Genomic DNA, 19,373 nt, shown 5'->3' on the forward strand with positions numbered 1-19,373 from the left:
AATGTCAATCATTCAGGGTCCATATATGCACAAATATTGATAAGAAAAAATTATTCACATTATTTGTCTTAGGCCCCGATGTATAGTGAATCAACATTTTCGGCGAAATTCCAAAATCTAATTTCTTGTACACATATGCACATGTAACCACCTTCTTCTAATCAAGTACAATAATGTCAATTATTCAGGGTCCACATATGTACAATTATTGCAAGTTTTATATTGGAAAAAAAATTATTCACAGTTTTGTCATAGACCCCTATGTATAGTGAATACACATTTTCGGCGAAAGTCCAAGATTAATTTTTTGACACACATGCACTTTATACCTGCCACTTCAGAGAATTACATTTATATGAATTTTTACTTTCATATAGTTGTAGAGATATAGCTTTTGTATGGGGGAAATGTAAATAGTTTGCTCACTAGACTACTTTGTATTGTTATTTGGACGAAGAATTTCGCAGGGGCGGGGGGTGGACTTAAAAATTATAGCATGTCAGGAGGGGGGACTTGAACACGTAGTGAGATCGTTAAGGCGGTATTTGAAAACATTTTAGAACTTTTTTTGGAATCTCTCGCCCCCTCCAGAGGTGTTTGTGAATGGAGCCTAAAGATGTAAATTTATTAGGGACTAAATCACAGGGGGGGGGGGGGGGCGGTGTTTTTCGAAACACCGCTGCATCAAAAATAGTGACTCGTCAAAAGTTCATGCACAGAAATTAGTGACCCTCCCTCTTATCCGTGCATGAAAAATAATCACAATCATACCAATCCATAATCCAATAACACTAGGTCAAAATTTGTAAGACAATAGTTGTAAACATAGACACAAAACAGCACAGAACAGACAGTAAACAGACGGTACAAACAAAGTCAAATTCATGAAAGAAAGATATATGGACCTCTGGCCAAAAGACCAAGAAGTGATGTCAGGTGTTTCGAAAATAGTAAGCGCATCCTGCCCCACATGTGGCACCCGCCATATATCAATCTGTAAGTCAGATAGGTAGTGGTCACTAACTAAGGCCCAATGTCACCGATGCCATCAGTGATCATTTGTCGAAGAGAGATATTGTATTTATCTACCAGCTTGCGATACCTGCCAAAAAAGCGTTTGAATGTAGAGACAAGTCTTGCTCTGGTGTAACCTTGATTTAACAGTTTGAAAGAGAGATGGCCATGTCTCTCTACAAAATCACCATATGAACTGCATGCTCTTGCATATCGTATAAGCTGGGAAATGTATACCCCATAAGCAGGTGAGAGTGGAATATTACTGATGAGGTGTGGAAAATTAATTATACTAAAGTTGAAATCATCTCTCTTGTCATATAGCCTTGTAGAAAGGTGACCATTGGAGTCAAATTCAAGTAAAATGTCCAGATATGAAGCAGAAGAGGCCGTTTCTGTAGTTTCTTTAATCTCCAATTCTGGAGGATAAATCATAGCGAGATATTTACTGAATTCAGAGTTATTCAATGAAATAACATCGTCTATGTATCTAAATGTTAGGTTGAAAGTACGAGCTACAGAGACCTTTTTCTGCTTGATAAGGTTCTGGATAAATTCTGCCTCGTATGAGAACAGAAACAAGTCGGCAAGTAAGGGAGCACAGTTAGTGCCCATGGGAATTCCTATACACTGTTGAAAATGTGTCCTCCAAATTCAACAAATATGTTGTCAATGAGGAAATCAAGCATACTGATAATGTCTTTCTCGGTATAAAACACTTTAGCATTAGTTGTATTTTTAACAAAATATGTAGAATTATACCCTAATACCACATATTTGTAACGGCGTGAACCGTTTTTGTAGAAAAATGCTTGGTTGATGATGTTTTTCAAGCGTTCTTTCAATTTATCATGTGGTATTGTGGTATACAATGTGGAAAAATCGAAAGTTTTAATAGATGTTATTTTTGAAACAGATCTTGATTTCAAATTTTCCAAGAGTTCCTTCGAATTTTTTAATATCCACATTTGATTTATACCACTCCGAGAAAAGACAACATCACAGTATGATTGAAGTCCCCGTTTAACAGTACAAAGAACAGAAGTCAGTATCTTCGATAACTCTGTTGTTGAACATTTTGAAGATCCTGCGATAAACCTAGCTTTGTAAGGTGTTTTGTGGAGCTTTGGTATCCAGTATAAGCTAGGCAACTTATTATGGTCATCCTTTGTTGTAATATTAAAATTATCCATGAATGACTTATGGTTTGCCAAAATTTCAGATTTGTTGAACATTGATTGTCTGTAAGTGGAGTTGGTTGAGGTCTTAGTTACACCAAGTTCGTCTATAAGACATTCAAAATAATACTTCTTACAGACAAATACAATGTTATTGGCAGCTTTATCAGCAGGGACGACAACATATTTGTCATGGATATCATTCAAACACTTAACAGCATCAGGATCTTTAAATACAGAATAGGGTCTTCTGCAAACATGTGATCTTAGTCGACCAATACGGCCACGCACTATTTTCCTCACAGATTTGACCCATTCTGACAGTGTGTCCAACTCTACATCCTCCCTTTTAGCCCATTTCCTGGCATAATCTTCAACTGAGTCCATAATGATCTTAAAATTATGGTTCCAGTTGATCCTGCGAGGTTCTCTGAACTTGGGTCCACAAGATAATATCTTACGAAGGTGGTGATGTTCAACCAAGTTCAGATCACCAGTGATGACATGGCCAACTGGAGTATATTTGAAGGGAGATGTAGAGCAGTCACAGGATGCTGGTGTTTGAAGGAATTCATCAATTTTTAAGTGCCGCAATGCCTTATTGTAATTGAATATTTTATTGGAGATTGTCTTGGTGTATTGATATGACAGAATAGGTACAGACTGGTTCTTAAAGTATACAGGTATAGTTGATGTAACCTTTTTGTTGTGTAGTATATTGCTGATATTAATGGCATCAATTCCTTTGTTAGTAAATGGAAGATGTATGAAATGACGATGATCATCAGTCATAGGTTCAGCACGAACAGGCTTGTACAGTCTGTATAGTGCAATGTCAGCAATAATACTAACCAGTCTGTACGGTTGTTTGTTCGGATCTGTCAAAGACAATCCCAATGCATAGACATGCAACCTTCTCAAGTCCTTGATGGAAAGAGCAAATAATGAAGTACGAATGTGATGGAGACCTAAAGGCTTCTGCAATAAAAGAAGCAGTTCATGAAATTTGTCATGGCAATTGGATGTAGCTGATGTATCCAATTTAGGCCGATGGTAATGCCTATGTCCATGACTACGTCTTCTACGGACAGAAGACTCAAATAGGCCCATCACATAAGTGACCCTCCCCGGTTACTCAATACCCCCCAACAAACCCACAATGCGTTCAAGACCTTCTGACTGGCTATATTTTTGAAGTCCCCTCCCAAAAAGAAGGGCAAAATGCGGCCGATATAACACTTTGTCCAAAAAATATCACATCATATGTGTGTGATAATTAATGAACATGTACTTTGCTTGAAGTGGCAGGTAAAAAGTGCATGCATGTACAAAAAATGTAATTTTTAGATTTCATCGACAATGTCGATTCACTATGCATGGCAGCCTATGATGAAACTATGAATATTTTTTTCCCAATACAAAATTAGGTAAATCTGTGCATTTATGTACACCTAATTATTTGTATTAATGTTCATGACTAGACTACAGTGGTTTCAAGTCAATGGTTGTGCAAGAAATTTGTTTTTGGAATTTCACTGAAATGACCATTCACTATGGATGGCAGCCTATGATGAAACTATGAATATTTTTATTCCAATACAAAAGTAGGTAAATCTGTGCATTTATGTACACCTAATTATTAGTATTAATGTTCATGACTAGACTACAGTGGTTTCAAGTCTATGGTTGCGCAAGAAATTTGATTTTGGAATTTCACTGAAATGCCATTCACTATGCATGGCAGCCTATGATGAAACTATGAATATTTTTTTTCCAATACAAAACTAAGTAAATCTGTGCATTTATGTACACCTAATTATAAGTATTAATGTTCATGATTAGACTAGAGTGGTTTCAAGTCAATGGTTGTGCAAGAAATTTGATTTTGGAATTTCACTGAAATGTCCATTCACTATGCATGGCAGCCTATGATGAAACTATGAATATTTTTTTTTGCAATACAAAATTAAGTGAATCTGTGCATTTATGTACACCTAATTATTAGTATTAATGTTCATGATTAGACTACAGTGGTTTCAAGTCAATGGTTGTGCAAGAAATTCGATTTTGGAATTTCACTGAAACGTCCATTCACTATGGATGGCAGCCTATGATGAAACTATGAATATTTTTTCTTCCAATACAAAAGAAGTTAATCTGTGCATTTATGTACACCTAATTATTAGTATTAATGTTCATGACTCGACTACAGTGGTTTCAAGTCTATGGTTGTGCAAGAACTTTGATTTTTGAATTTCACCGAAATGTTGATTCACTATACATTGTAGGCTATGAGGAAACTACAAATAACTCATAGGTTATCTGATCCTAAATTGTTATTCAAAAGTTGTTCGACCTGAGGCTTCCAGTTGTTATTGATGACATTTTGCACTATTCTGAATAGTTTGTATTCTGTCAATGTCCTCAAAAAATGAAAAATGTACATACAGCTTCATGAACATTTGACACCGACCTATACCCAATGTATTGTCAATGGGAGAATGATATCAAATAAGTGATCTCCAAAATTGTTATTGAAAGCGTCATTATAGGGGACAGTTTATATGTACAATAGAGGAGTTGGATAAGTAGAAATCATGACAACTTAAATCAATGTGGCTGCTTGGATCATTAATACATTGTTTATTATACCCTTAAACTTGCGAAGGAAGGGCGCGCCGAAAAATGGAAATGACAGAAAATGAAAGTGAAAGGAGGTATTTTTTCTTTTTTCAGTATTCCATATTCTTTAATATGTGCACATGCAATTTCAGCTTTGATGCACAAAAAAAGGTGACCCTCCCCCATAGGCTTGAACAAAATTTTATGACCCTTCAAAAAATGCTTGCCCGAAAAATGGCGACCCACCCCCAAAAAACACCGGCCCACCCCCCTGTAATTTGTGTCTAGTCCCTTACAACTTATTCGGAAGAAGCTGCAATAATTGTAGCCCTGCTGGGCTGAGCCGCGCGGCTTGTGCTTCTGTCGTGGTGATCGCGCGATTGTTGGGCATCTTTATGACAATACACATGTACATCGAAGATTTATAATCATAAAAATAAGAAAGAAACCCCTTTACAATAAAAAATTTACCTAGCTTAAGCAAAGTATTATCCCAGCACTATTTTCCAACAGAACTAACCAGAAAATGAATTCAGTGAATTGCTGGTCTGGCACCTGATATATGATGACCCTTGATCTGAGCATCTGCACAGCATATTCTTCTGAAGTTGTACGCTAGCCCTACGAGTGTGATGAGAGTGTCCTGCCGGCTTTTGCTATTATACGCCGCCTCCCGGGGTTGTGAGGCGGCGTAGCCAAAGCCGGACACTCTGGTCATACTCGTAGGGCCAGTTGTACGCTAGCCAATAGGCGTAGCGCTTTGGCTCACGTAGGAAATTTGGCGGAATGGAAGCATAACCTTGGATGACCTTTGAACAATATTTACATTTATCAACAGCTATACAGTGAGCCATAGACACAAATATGCCTCTGTAGTGAACAACTGCCATAAATTTGCTCACGCAACATTTCAAAAGAAAGCTGTTGCCGCTTCTGCAGTAGTATTTAGGGACCTAAGCTGCCAGGGTTGCTAGCGACGTTCCATAGCATGAATGACAGAACACATAGCAACAAAGCAAATGCTTCCATTTTCCGGCATAAGTAAGACTTTTTCAGGGAGAAAATCCTCTTCTATTGTCACAATATTTAGGAGAATCATTTCCGTCATTTATTTTCTCTGTCAACAAGCATATAATCACCCTTTTCTAAACCATGTTATGGCAAACAATGTTTTGTTGTCCTGCCACTTCTGTCACATTCTGTAAAGCTATATATTGTACTATTTTATATATTTTTGACTGACTTGGCATGACAAATTGCTTTCTATTCAATTCGGTGGGGTTGAGGGCAGCTATTACTCTTGAAATCTTTTTCACTGTTTTTCTTATGAATGTCACTGGTTTCAATTATTTTCCAGCTCCCCAGAGAATAAAAAGTGTTACTATTTCAGCTCGGCCTGTACATATTCAGACTGATTTGTTATTCAAAATGTCAGGTCATTGAGTGATCTCACTATAACAGCATGCAGGCATGCTTGTGTCACAATGTAATAAACAATACCATGCATAACTAAACAGGACCTAACATATTCATCATTATCTGTCATGGTAGGCCATCAAGAATGCTGTGCATGATGACACAAAATGCACCATAGCTGACAGGTGTTTCTATTTACTTTATGATGGATCTATATCAATACAAGTAAGATCTAGCAAAATGCATAATTTATATCCTGCATTTATATCCTGTTTAGGATAATGCATCTATATTGTAATGAAGGTTCTATTTCATTGGCCTTAAAACAAAACATTTGGGAAGCGTTAACCTCTGAGACAAAGCTTAACCTATACCTTACACATTGAGGGCCATTATGGAAAATATTCATATACTTAATGCAAATTCTATTTACTCCATGATAGATCTGTATCAAAGTAATATCTATTTAGGAAAACACGTAGACGTCCATTAAAACTCTCGAAATTGGTCACCAAAGAGACATAGCTTTGCCTATACCTTATTCATTGGAGGCTTGGAGACTTGTCTGTTTATTTGGCGGGGGGAGGAGCTGACCTTCTATTCCAACCTTCGAAAACAGGATATCAATTTGAAAATTTGAATACAGTATTTTGAATGAACTGTGAATATATTCCACACTTTCTATGCATAACTAGATGTCCAGAACTGCTGCACATAAATGGAGGTCAATCATTGATAGCAAAGAGAGAACAGCGGTAAATCATAAACTTTGAAGGGTGTTTAGACTTGCCAGAGAAGCCATAGAGAACTATTTTTATAAGTTGTAGCAAAATCTGATGTGAGCAGTGTCTGAGAGGACCCGTTCTTTTTACGTTGAAATCATATTAGCACAGCAAATAATCATTTTAGTCATGAGAAAACACCTTTAATACTGAAAACCTGTGACACAAAGGACCAGATATGAACTGAAAATGCTCACGTGTTTCATTATATATTACAGTTGTGTTTAAATTTAAACTTGCGCCACATGATTGCAACTTCATTGAAACTGTTATGGTCAAAATCATGGAAATATTTAACACAGATTAATTCTTCAGGTCATTAGGTATACAAATATGTAATTAGCTGAAATAACAATATGAAATTTTTTCGACTGCTGTCATTGTCTCGCCACTTTATATAGCAGGTGTAATTGCCTTTTGTCAAGTCCTTCAAGCTGTATATGCCAAACTGTGAAAGCTAATTAGACATGCAAATTATAAATTAGCTGAAACGAAAATGCAAAATGACTTTCAATATTGTTGTAACCTGGTATCATCAATGTACATAGCATATTTCGCCAACATTCTGCATGTAAATCCCGGTATATATCCCTAATTAGGAGAGTTCATTAAATATGCAAATTAGGAATTGGCTGAAGTAAAAATGCTTAATGACTTTGAATAATGTTGTATGGAAGTATCTTCAGTGTACATAGCAAGTTTCGTAAATTTTGATCAAGTCAATAAAGATATATATCCTTATTTAGGAAAGTTTATTAAATATGCAAATCAGGAATTTGCTGAATTAAATGTTTAATGACTTTCAATAATGTTTTATCATAGTTTTTTTAATGGACATAGCGAGTTTCGTCAACTTTGGTGGAGTCAATCAAATATATATCCCTAATGATAAATTCATTAAATATGCAAATTGGGAATTTAATACACATAGCAAGTGTAATCAATTTAGATATATTTCCCTAATTAGGAAAGTTCATTAAATATGCAAATTAGCAATTATCTTTCATGTCAACCCTTAATATCTTTCACGGCTGATATGTCCTGGTGTGATCAACATTTGTAGCAAATGTCATCAAATTAAGTGCAGTCGTTCTCAATGTATATCCGTCTTTTCTAAAATCATTTATTATGCAAATGAGCAAAAGTATGAAAGACACACCCACCAAAAACTAATCAGTTTTTTGCCATTTGCATACTAAATCTATGTACCAAATTTGATTCTGATCAGATAAGCCTTTTTTTTAAGATATCGGGCCAATAGACAGACAGACAGACACACAGACGGACAGGCATATAGACAGGCAGACATCGCTGCGACATAAGTTCACGTGTGTGTACACGTGAGCTAAAAATAGTTGCATCAATAAGAACGAAAAACATCTTGTCGTTTTTCTCTTTCTAAAATATATCAATGTATCAAATGGCTTATGAAATACTAGTGCATGTTGCTTTCTCATACTGCATTATCATAGAGAAAACAAAAGGGTCAGGACTTTGCCATGCTTGTCATATGAACTGCAGATTTCATAATTTGATTAGTACACTTTGCAAAACAGACTTTAAGTTTACAAGCATTTAGATATTTCTGATATATTAAAGTTATAAGCCCGAAGAGTGCGTCTAAAATGATGTAATTTGTGGCTGGTTTGATGCTTTACATAATATGCTTTCAATTTGCAAACATCCAGATATCTCTGATATAAATCTCTGATACATTTAAGTTTTGCGCTTGAAGGGCATGACGAAAACTGTGACTGAATGATGCAACTTATGGCTGGTATGATGCTTTGCAAAACAAACTTCAAATGTGCAAATATCAAGATATCCCTGATATATATTTCTGGTACATAAATTCTACGCGCCCGAAGGGCGCAACGAAAAATACGTCTAATATATTAAAGTACTTTTTTTGGCTGGTACAATGTATGTTAGGCAACAATGAAGTTTAGCATGAAGTTTAGCAAATTCAGTCTACATTAAAATAGCCTGTAAACATAGACTGTTATTCCACACCGAATAATTCTCATTGCCACATGTGTGTTACTTATTTCATGGTTACTGTAAATTTTTTTTCAGATTTTTGTTACGTGTGTCAGCAACAATTTCTATCTGTACTTCCACAAAGCATGTTAAAATACCTACTACTCAGGTTGTTGACGTCGACTGTATATCTGTGTCCTGAATTGCTTTAATGTTGATAATCAAATCCACGTCCATCTTCAATTTAAGTTCACCAATAACAACTAACTCACGTGAGACACTGACAAGTTGCATTTAACGATTCAGGGTAGTATAACATGTTATAGGAAGTGAAAGAAAAAAAACCCTGTATTTGGTGCAAAACAACTGTCAATAGTTACAGTTACTGAAGCTTTTACACGATAACAAAACATTGAAATATCAAAATATCAAATTCCTTCAAGCAATGAGGTGTCATCAATTTCTTTATCATGGGGTCACCAAATATTATCGAGTGAGTAGCGGGGTTTTTGTTATTTTGACGGAGGAGCAGGAAGAATTTGCCGGCCCAGCCAGCAATAATGACTGAACGCTACCTAACTGCATTGCTTGAGTCCCGGAAACCCTGCCTGCAGCTATAATTATTCTTGCTTTGGTAAGAGAACGGTTGAAAGTTTGATAGAGGAAGTGGGGGCAAGAACTAAAGTCTTTCACTTTAGAGGCCCGTCCTATCTCAAGCAATCTGAAACGAAATCTATGTCTATTGTTGTGTCGCCAATTGCGCTACCTGAGTCGTAATTTTCGCATATTGTTAAACATGTATTCATTGTAACTCATACTTACCACAGGCATGAGGCCTATTTCGATATCGGGCAACCTAATCTCTTCAGGCTAAAATATCAAAGCGTGTTCCAATCGACAAGACGGAAAAAAACAGAAAATTATCAATGACTTTCAAAAAATTACAAAAAGGCAAAAAAGAAACAAAACAAAACCATGGCAATTTGGAAATCTCCTACTGTACAATGGACTACTCAATCAATTTTCGTATTTCTCCCACTGACGTCGTAAAGTACAAGTAGTAGTAATATATATAATGTATCACTGGTGTCAAAAATAATTTTGATTTATGTGATAAAATAACACAGACACACACAGACACACGCACACATGAGTATAATATACTGTGTATTTACACAAATATATATATATATATATATATATATATATATATATATATATGTGTGTGTGTGTGTGTGTGTGTGTGTGTGTGTGTGTGTGTGTGTATCTCCATGCATACATATACACATACGCACATCTCTCTATACCTATCTATCTATCTATCTATCTATCTATCTATCTATCTATCTATCTATCATTCTATCTATCTATCTATTTCCCCATTTCATGCAGAGTAAGATAATCTAGAATTGCGCTTGTATACCTCTCGATGAATGGCTTGGTGTCTTCGTAAGAAACGATAAACGGTTGCTCCTACGATAACCAGTGCAATAAAGCCAACCATAGAAACAACGATTATCGGATGGAAGCTAGATGCCAATTGCAACTGGGCGGCCGGTTTGATGCCTTCTCTAGAACATATTTAGAAGTAAAAATTAGAAATAAAATATCAGAACTTATGGCTGTTTATTAGATGAATTTGGTGCAGGTTGGTATATGTCAATGAAACTTTTAGTGACTTCACATAAATTTCACCACGGACGGAAACAGATTTGAATAGCCTTTTCGGCTGCGTTCACAAAGAACGATTGGGGGAGGGCGCTTGAGGAATTGCGATTGAATTTTTTTTTCAGAGCCCCCCCCCCCGTCAATACCCTCAATACCCCTGTATATGATCAAAATTTTGCAAGTCCCCCCAATATCACCACCCCGCATTTTTGTAAGGGATGTGCACGCAGAAAAAATATGTATTGCGCAGTTCTGCTCACAGATGTTCAACACTACCTGTTATCAGCAGTTTATAGTCATATTCCTAAGGCAAGCTCTTAAATTGATCCATTTTTAAACACATCAGTGAACTTTTTGGATTTATCAGTCAAGCCAACTTGAGTTAATCCAATCTGGCCAGGTCAATGGCACCTGCTGAAGAGCACACAAAATGACGTACCGATCATGAGAGAGTATGCAAATTGAGAATTCCTGGCTAATTGCCAAATTGTAAAAAACTGAGCTCAGTGACCTACCAAAAATTTGTTTCTAAAGTTCAAGGCATTTATAACTTAAATGCTACAACAAATTGACACAACTGGAAGCTTAAAATATTTAAAATAAACGTTTTAATCTCTAAAAAATAAATAATTCCATTTAGCGACACATTCTTAACACGATTGGAACTAATTTGGGATAATTGGATCTTCATATTTTTCAAATTTCTCAAAAGTGTTAGGTGCCCTATAGCTGAATGTTGAAATATTACAAATTACTCATAAAAACAAGTTTGTAACTCAAAATGAAAGGCAAATGAGCTCACATTTGTAGATTAAAACGACATTACTTCACAATCCAATTATCCCAAATTTGTTCCAATCGTGTTTCTTTCATTTAGATTAGTCTTTACTGTTCAAGTTGCACGTAGCACTGTTCACATTTTTACTTTTGTATTATTTTACGATGGGAATGTGAAAATTTAGAAAATCAAGCATGGTGACCCCATCTTTTTTCTTTAATATTTGATTATTCTCATATGCCAGAATTCAAAGAAACCTGATATCTTTAAGTGTCCTGGTCTTCCATGTGTTGTTCTTTGGCCCGATCTTGTATACAAGTACGTTTCGCTGTCATGAGCGTCATTTGGCCCAAACTCTTCGTCAACTGTCATTTACATCAGAGTCAGGGCTATCTCTGTCACTGCTCAGGTATGCCGTGACAGAGACACTGCACTAGCAGGGCAGTACATGATAGTAACACTGCCCGTAGGCAATAGCTGTATCAACTTTAAGAATTTTGACAATATTTTTGTTCAGTTTATACAACTGCGTTCTTGTTCTACTCCTTATAGCATGTTGAACTGTCAGCATTCAGCTTGCTATCACAGCCTGTGTATGTGTACCATCACAGACAAATAGAATAAACAGACTCGCAACGCGGCATGGCTTTTGTTCCATGGTCGTTTCGGTAGACTATGGCCTTTTCATATTAAAATGAGCTTCACAGGTGTCAGATTTTTTTGAGACCTTTGTTCGTGGTTGATAATTGCACGAGATTATGCAAAAAGTACGACGAGATGGCATCATGCTGCCAGTCGCGTAGCAACCATACTTACTTTGTGAGCTCTTAGGGCAGAAACACTGCTTCACGCCAATAAAAACATAACACACCCGCAGTTTCATAAACACGTCCTTCAATGACCAACTTTTATACGATATGACTGACCGTAAACCATTGGGTAAAACCAGACTGTATTGATAGAAGATTTTCAAATTCGGTTGAAACACACTCATTATATATTCATAAAATGTGAGAGGAATTTTTAAAATGGTAAAACTCACTTTCCCGAAGCTCAAAACTTTCCCGTTTTCGCCAGCACGCCGACTTCACTCAGCACCACATGACAACAATAACACAAACTTTGCCGAACATACTTTCGCTTAAAAATTGGCGAAAATCCGGAAACTACCGAAGGGTGCATGGTCGGCACTCTTCGGAAAAGCGAGGCGAGAGCTACCTGAGGCGAGTCGAACATGGATGACTTACGTAACCGCTTCACGCCTTGAACAATACCCATTGCGAGTCTGTTTCTATTTGTCTGTGGTACCATGCATTTGCATCATAGACAAAAGACTGTCAGTCTGGACTCTAATTAAATTATCACCTAATACATATTTATATACACGGGCTTTGTCGACTAACTGAATATTTTGTTTCAGCATGCTGGAAGGAGATAGCAAGAAACTGTAGTCGATATCTTGCATAGAAATATTGCAAACATCATCAACAGCTTCAGCTTCTGCCCCGTTACTAGGCCAAAGTTTTTTTCACGACAAATCATACATGTTTAGATTTTTCGAGATAAAAGTCATGAAATGTGACAACTAGATTTTGTTTGATTATTACTAACATTAGCACAATTGGATGACATTAAAATGTTATTCATTTTTCATTGAATTACCTTACAAACGTTGGAATCGGAAAATTGTAAAAAGTAATTAAAAGGGAACCAAAACATTTCAGGTCCCCCTGTACGGAAAGCAATACTTTAAAAGTCCCCCCCTCTACTACCCCCAAAAGTTTAGAATCCCCCTGAATTCTTCCAGCCTCCTCACCGTTTTTTTGTGAACGCAACCTTAATTTACTTTCACTCCTACATTGTTCATTCGTCTTGACTGAAGGGCCCAGTTTGTCGTATTTCATCCATCAACCACGCAAGGCAACTATACCATGGAGGCAATGTTGCTCATGTATTTCTAACTCTTTGCTATCAATGGTGAGTTTGAATGACAATTTCGTGTGACGTAAGTTACTCTTGCATTGTTAGAGTGTGAAAATGCAAGAATAATGAAATGTAGCCTTGGTTCATCTGCGATTTTAGTATGACCTTTGAATATTGTGATCGTTCGCGCTGAAATACATTAGTGGGGAGAACGTTTGTTGGAAATTTTCATCGAAAGCTGATAGTAACTGGCTGGATCACATTTAGCCCTTCTGCGAAGACTCAACTCGACTTTTTACTAGATATCTACAAACTCGCGCTCATCAAAATCAAATACCTTTGGATGAAGTCATGAAGGGAGATGCATGATGGGATGTTTCATGAGACTTCTTTTTCACTCACACGCTTGAACCAAGTCTCACTTAATTAGAAAACTACAGTTAAAATCGATAACCCATTCGCACCTAGTCTGCGTTGGCGATTCAATTCAAATATCAAAGACACTGTGACAAACAAGGACCCCGTATGCTATCGGCATTTTCTGCTTGTCTTAGGGGATGTATACTTTGTAAAACTCTGACCTGCAACACACCCCTTTGTTGTCCGAAGTCATCACCTCGCCGTCTGAACTGTTTCTTGCCTGACACATTGCTGGAACTGCATCTTCTTCCACATCACAACTGATGTCAGCTGGTAGATAACCCGCAGTGCACGTCTGCGGTATGGTGTGGTTCGACGTACAGCAGTATTGACAGCTCGTGGGCGACAATATCAATGGCAAGCATGACCAGCACTTGTAAGGCGACGCAGTGAACGAAATCTTTAGATAAAAGAAATCAAATGAGTCAATCAAGTCTGCAATGAATGTACTTAGTAATTGATTAAATTAAAATATATCTCCTAGTGTTGTTCGTTTTTACCTTTACGACAGTGGACAATACGTTCTTTGAAAGTGGAGACTTTTTTGAAAGAGGGAATTTAAATTTCCCATAGTATTTACGCATGTTGTTAATAACTTGTTTTATTGTATCTCGTACCAATCGTACAAGCACCAAGACGATAACACAGCCGAAACACATACATACCCAAACATTCAGACGCACAACACGAAATAAGTGATATACCTTAACATCATACATTGGAACACACCTCGAATGTTTTTTGAAAGTATTACTTTTAGTGTTGCAAAAATAAAATTCAAAAATAACCCGCATAATGTTGATTTGTGACGTTTCATTCTTTGCGCGTGAGTTGTAACAGGCAACTCTTCAGACAACAATGGCACCAAAAGTGTGATTGTATGAACCGAAAAGTGAGGGATGTACCTTTACAAAGGCTGTAAAATGTTATACCAGCACGGACTTCATTGCACCCTGTACCATGGTAACGGTATCAAAGTCAGTGGAGAAAGTGTTATTCAAAGAAAAATGGTGATACTTTGTGCATTGTATGGTATCATACGGTGGCCCAAAACTACCTGTTCTCCGCATTCAAAGTCTGCGTCGCAATCAAATGTTTTTCTCTCACATATGTCTCTGCATTCAAAGTCTGCGTCGCAATCAAATGTTTTTCTCTCACATATGTCTCTGCATTCAAAGTCTGCGTCGCAATCAATTGTTTTTCTCTCACATATGTCTCCGCATTCAAAGTCTGCGTCGCAATCAAATGTTTTTCTCTCACATAAGCTTATGTCTCCGCATTCAAAGTCTGCGTCGCAATCAATTGTTTTCTCTCACATATGTCTCCGCATTCAAAGTCTGCGTCGCAATCAAATGTTTTTCTCTCACATATGTCCCGCCACTATGTCTCCGCATTCAAAGTCTGCGTCGCAATCAATGTTTTTCTCTCACAACGTCTCCGCATTCAAAGTCTGCGTCGCAATCAAATGTTTTTCTCTCACATATATCTCCGCATTCAAAGTCTGCGTCGCAATCAAATGTTTTTCTCTCACATATGTCTCCGCATTCAAAGTCTGCGTCGCAATCAAATGTTTTTCTCTCACATATGTCTCCGCATTCCAAGTCTGCGTCGCATTCAATTGTTTTTCTCTCACATATGTCTCCGAGGTATGCCTCAGTGTACGTTATTCCGCGAAGCATAATTTCTATCGAACAGCGCTCTCAGACGGTCGCTATTGACAACGACGAACATTGTATCAAGTTATTTTCAATAGATTATCGATCGATCGCTTGTGCCGGGCGCCCGTGTGTTGAGGTCACGTCATAAACATTTCCACAATAACCCATATATTGACTTATACACTTAAATATCAACATTGAAGGTATCCGTTGGTTTCCTGTACTGAAATTAAATCGACGACAATTTTTTTAGTTTTGGTGATACTTTTACGTACGTTTCGGCACATTTTGGCGCACCTCGGCGTAGTTTGGCGCCATTGTGAACGGGGGACTACACGCGAGTGAGCGAGACAACAATGTATCAATTTCGGACAAAAGGATATCGATCGATAACGTTCACTGCACGATTACAGTGGAGACTCTACGCCCGTTCGCCTCTGTTCTGTGTTATTCTTGCAGTTTACTGGGATTTTCATAGTTAATATTCGCCAAAATTTGGTATAAATTACAACAACCTGACTGGTATTTGGTCTGTATAATTTAAGAGACGCTAACCGATTAAAATGGGTCAATATTAGACCCTGATTCTGCATATGCAAACGCTGTAAGATCGCCATTTTATTGAGGGCAAGAGCAAAAATTCAGCGATCGGAAAAATAAAATGCAACTAAAACAAGTTTCGTCGAGAAATTCAAAAACTAAAACGACAGCAATTTTGTATATATATCAAGGAAACACCGTGCCACTTTTCACTATAATTGGTTCAGAATTGAGAAATTTGAACGAGCGATAGTTGTACGGTCTGTTCAGTACATTAAACGCAATTTTTTTCTATGGGAAATCGAGCAGAGTAGACACATCGTAAAATGAAAAATACATCTGAAAAAAACCGTTGGTTTAACTTTTTCATTTCGCTGTTATTTTTTATAATATTTGGTATGACACATATCATGAAGGGTAACTAAAACTCTATGGTTTATTTTTTTTTAGTTTCCCTCTTTTTTTATGAAATGACGAGTTGAAGATCGTTTGCTGTTGACTGTGTTTTTACTTGATTTTGCATATGTCTCTTATCGCTTACGTATTTTTGGAAATCCCTTGTGAAATTCTTCCCAAAATATTATAATTGTAAGGGCAGCATATACGGGAAATAGGACCTGTTGCTCTTTCATTAATATTTAGATGTGCAGCAAGGAAATACGGCGAAATTTTCAACATGACGCGGGAGGTGAAATTGACTCTCTGAACGCGCACTCCACGTATGTGTGGCAAAAATTCGGGACGCTATGTACCGTACAAAATGGGGCGCCTTTGGGCCGTAGTGCACTACGGCCCAAAGGCGCCCCATTTCACAAGGGAATTCCAAAAATACGTAAGCGATAAGAGACATATGCAAAATCAAGTAAAAACACAGTTTACATAGTAGCTAAAGTACATACGACCCCGAGGGCAATCGGTTGCCTATATTCCCGCCAAAAGAATATAGCCACCCTCGTCCACGCAGTTATATCTTCAAACCTTGACTACTGTAATGCTCTACTGTATGGCTTGCCTGATACACAGTTACAGCGGTTACAACGTGCTCAAAACACAGCAGCTAGAATTGTAAAAAAGACCAAGAAATCGGACCACATTACCCCCATACTTATGCAGCTTTACTGGCTTCCAGTACATCATCGCATTGTTTACAAACTTCTACTGATTACCTACAAAACCCTGAATGGACAAGCGCCACAATATCTCAGGAATTCAATGACACCTCTTGCCTCATCACGTGTTCTTCGTTCATCTGATAAATGTCTTCTGCACACATCTAGATGGAATCTTACTACCTATGGTCTCCGCTCCTTCTCTGCAGCAGCTCCTGTCCTTTGGAACTCTTTACCCCTGGACATAAAAACCTCTTCTAATGTCAACATTTTCAAAAGACGCTTAAAAAGTTACACATTCCAGAGAGCATTTTCATTGTAACGCTAAGCGCCACTGAGCATTGTTTAACTTTGGAAATTTCGCTATACAAATTTGCAAGATAGATAGATAGGTAGATAGAAGAAAGGGAAAGAGGGCGCGATAGGTGCGCGTCGCACCAGTGATCAAGGACACGCGATGGGGACCGCCTGATAATTAAACTTCAAAGAATGCAACTTGACATGAGCACTATGTCACACGTGTAAGTAACAATAATATAAGGTTCCCGTACAGTACCCAGCTGTACCCGAAAGCATGCCGATCTGTTCGACCACAGGACTATGGTTTCACACTTGCTTGAAAATTCAACCTTCAAGAAACTTAAATCATCATGACGTTGTTCGATGCCGCAGATTATACAGTTTCAAATGAATCAGATTTGTCGTGATAGTTGGCTCAGAAAGGTAGACTGACGTAATTTGATCTCCATTTTGTTTTCAAGATAAAAAATGAGCCCGGCATTGAGTTCCTCTTTAGGGAGCGTGCAGTTATTATGGCCGGGGGTGGGCCGGCAAAGTCTTCCTGCGCATCAGTCAAAATAAGTGAACCCCCTACCCATTGTACCAAAAAATTGATGACCCCCTTTCAAGATGACAAAAATTTCATGACACCCTCCCCCCCCCCCCCCACCCACATTGCTTGAGTAAAGCTGCACACACAAACACGTCGGGGTATGGAGCAATAGAATCCCCCAAAAAAGAGCTTAGATTTTGTCAAATGACCTTCCTTACAAAACTCAAAAGGTGTTAATTCTCAGATTTCCCCTTCTGACTTGCTATAATTTTGAAATTACCCCTCAAAGGGGTTGGACAGAAATTACCGGTGGATCGCAATACTTTTGCGCAAGCGTATGTGTACAAAATTTTGATATTCAGAATACCGCTGCCCGCCTCATCATCAAAACCAGGAAGTTCAATCATATCACTCCTGTCCTTCGCGAGCTCCACTAGTTGCCGGTCAACAAGCGCATTGAATTCAAGATTTTGTTGCATACGTTTCGCATAATTCACAATAGTGCACCACCTTACATGTGTGATCTTCTTTCCAAATACCGACCGGTTCGTTGTCTCCGCTCTGAGAATAGTTGCATGTTGAAGTTACCGAGAGTTTCAACCAAGTCATTTGGTAACCGTGCATTTAGCTACGCTGCACCGAAATTATGGAATGACCTGCCGATTTCCATCAAACAGTGCTCTTCCCTGGATAATTTTAAACGATTGCTTAAGACTCATCTTTTTAAACACGTCTATGGATTTTAATAGCCATTGTTTGACGCTTTTTTATTGTTTTGTCCACGTTTTATTTTGCTCTACGTGTTTCTTTTTATCGGAGTTTTAAAAAAAAATTGTGAGTTTTTTACTTATGTCAAAGCGCCTTTGAGCAATTCATTAGTGGATATATGGCGCTATAAAAATGCTTAATAATAATAATAATAATAATTATATTTGGATTTAATTAAAAATCAGCTGTTGATAATGTTGATTCACCATACATGGTATACATATATTTTCTCATACATGTATGAGAAATCTATGTAATACTTTTTCAATGCAAAACTATATCTATGCATTTATAGATATTTGATAATTTACATTAATGTACTTAAATGAAATAGGGTTGTTACAACTGGCATGTGGACAAAAAGTTTGACCTTAGAATTTTACACAAAATGTTCATCCACTATACATGGGAGTCAATGATAAAATTGTGAATAATTTTTTTTCCAATGAAAAACTTGGTATACTTGTGCATATACAGATGTTCAATAATTAACATAATTTTACTTGATTAGAATATGATGGTTAAAGGTGCATATTATGTGTACAAGAAATATGATTATGGAACTTCACTGAAAATGTTCATCCACTATACATTGGAGTCTATGAGGAAAGTATGAATAATTTTTTTCCAATACAAAAATAGGTAAACCCATGTATTTATGTACTCTCGATTATTGATATCAATG

The 19,373-nt window shown here is 37.3% G+C and overlaps 1 protein-coding gene across 1 annotated transcript in view; it reads right to left on the reverse strand.

Moving 5' to 3' along the window:
- The window catches only part of LOC139149155 (UNC5C-like protein), an 80,528-nt gene that overhangs the window by 55,360 nt on the left and 5,795 nt on the right, over positions 1 to 19,373 (reverse strand). The window contains exons 3-5 of the mRNA XM_070720726.1: positions 13,943 to 14,181; positions 10,416 to 10,563; positions 9,815 to 9,862 (exon numbers count right to left, since the gene is read on the reverse strand). Of these exons, the coding sequence (XP_070576827.1) occupies positions 9,815 to 9,862; positions 10,416 to 10,563; positions 13,943 to 14,181 (435 nt within the window). The remainder of the gene's footprint in view (positions 1 to 9,814; positions 9,863 to 10,415; positions 10,564 to 13,942; positions 14,182 to 19,373) is intronic.

This window comes from Ptychodera flava, chromosome 14 (assembly GCF_041260155.1).
Source record: "Ptychodera flava strain L36383 chromosome 14, AS_Pfla_20210202, whole genome shotgun sequence".
Taxonomy (NCBI): domain Eukaryota; kingdom Metazoa; phylum Hemichordata; class Enteropneusta; family Ptychoderidae; genus Ptychodera; species Ptychodera flava.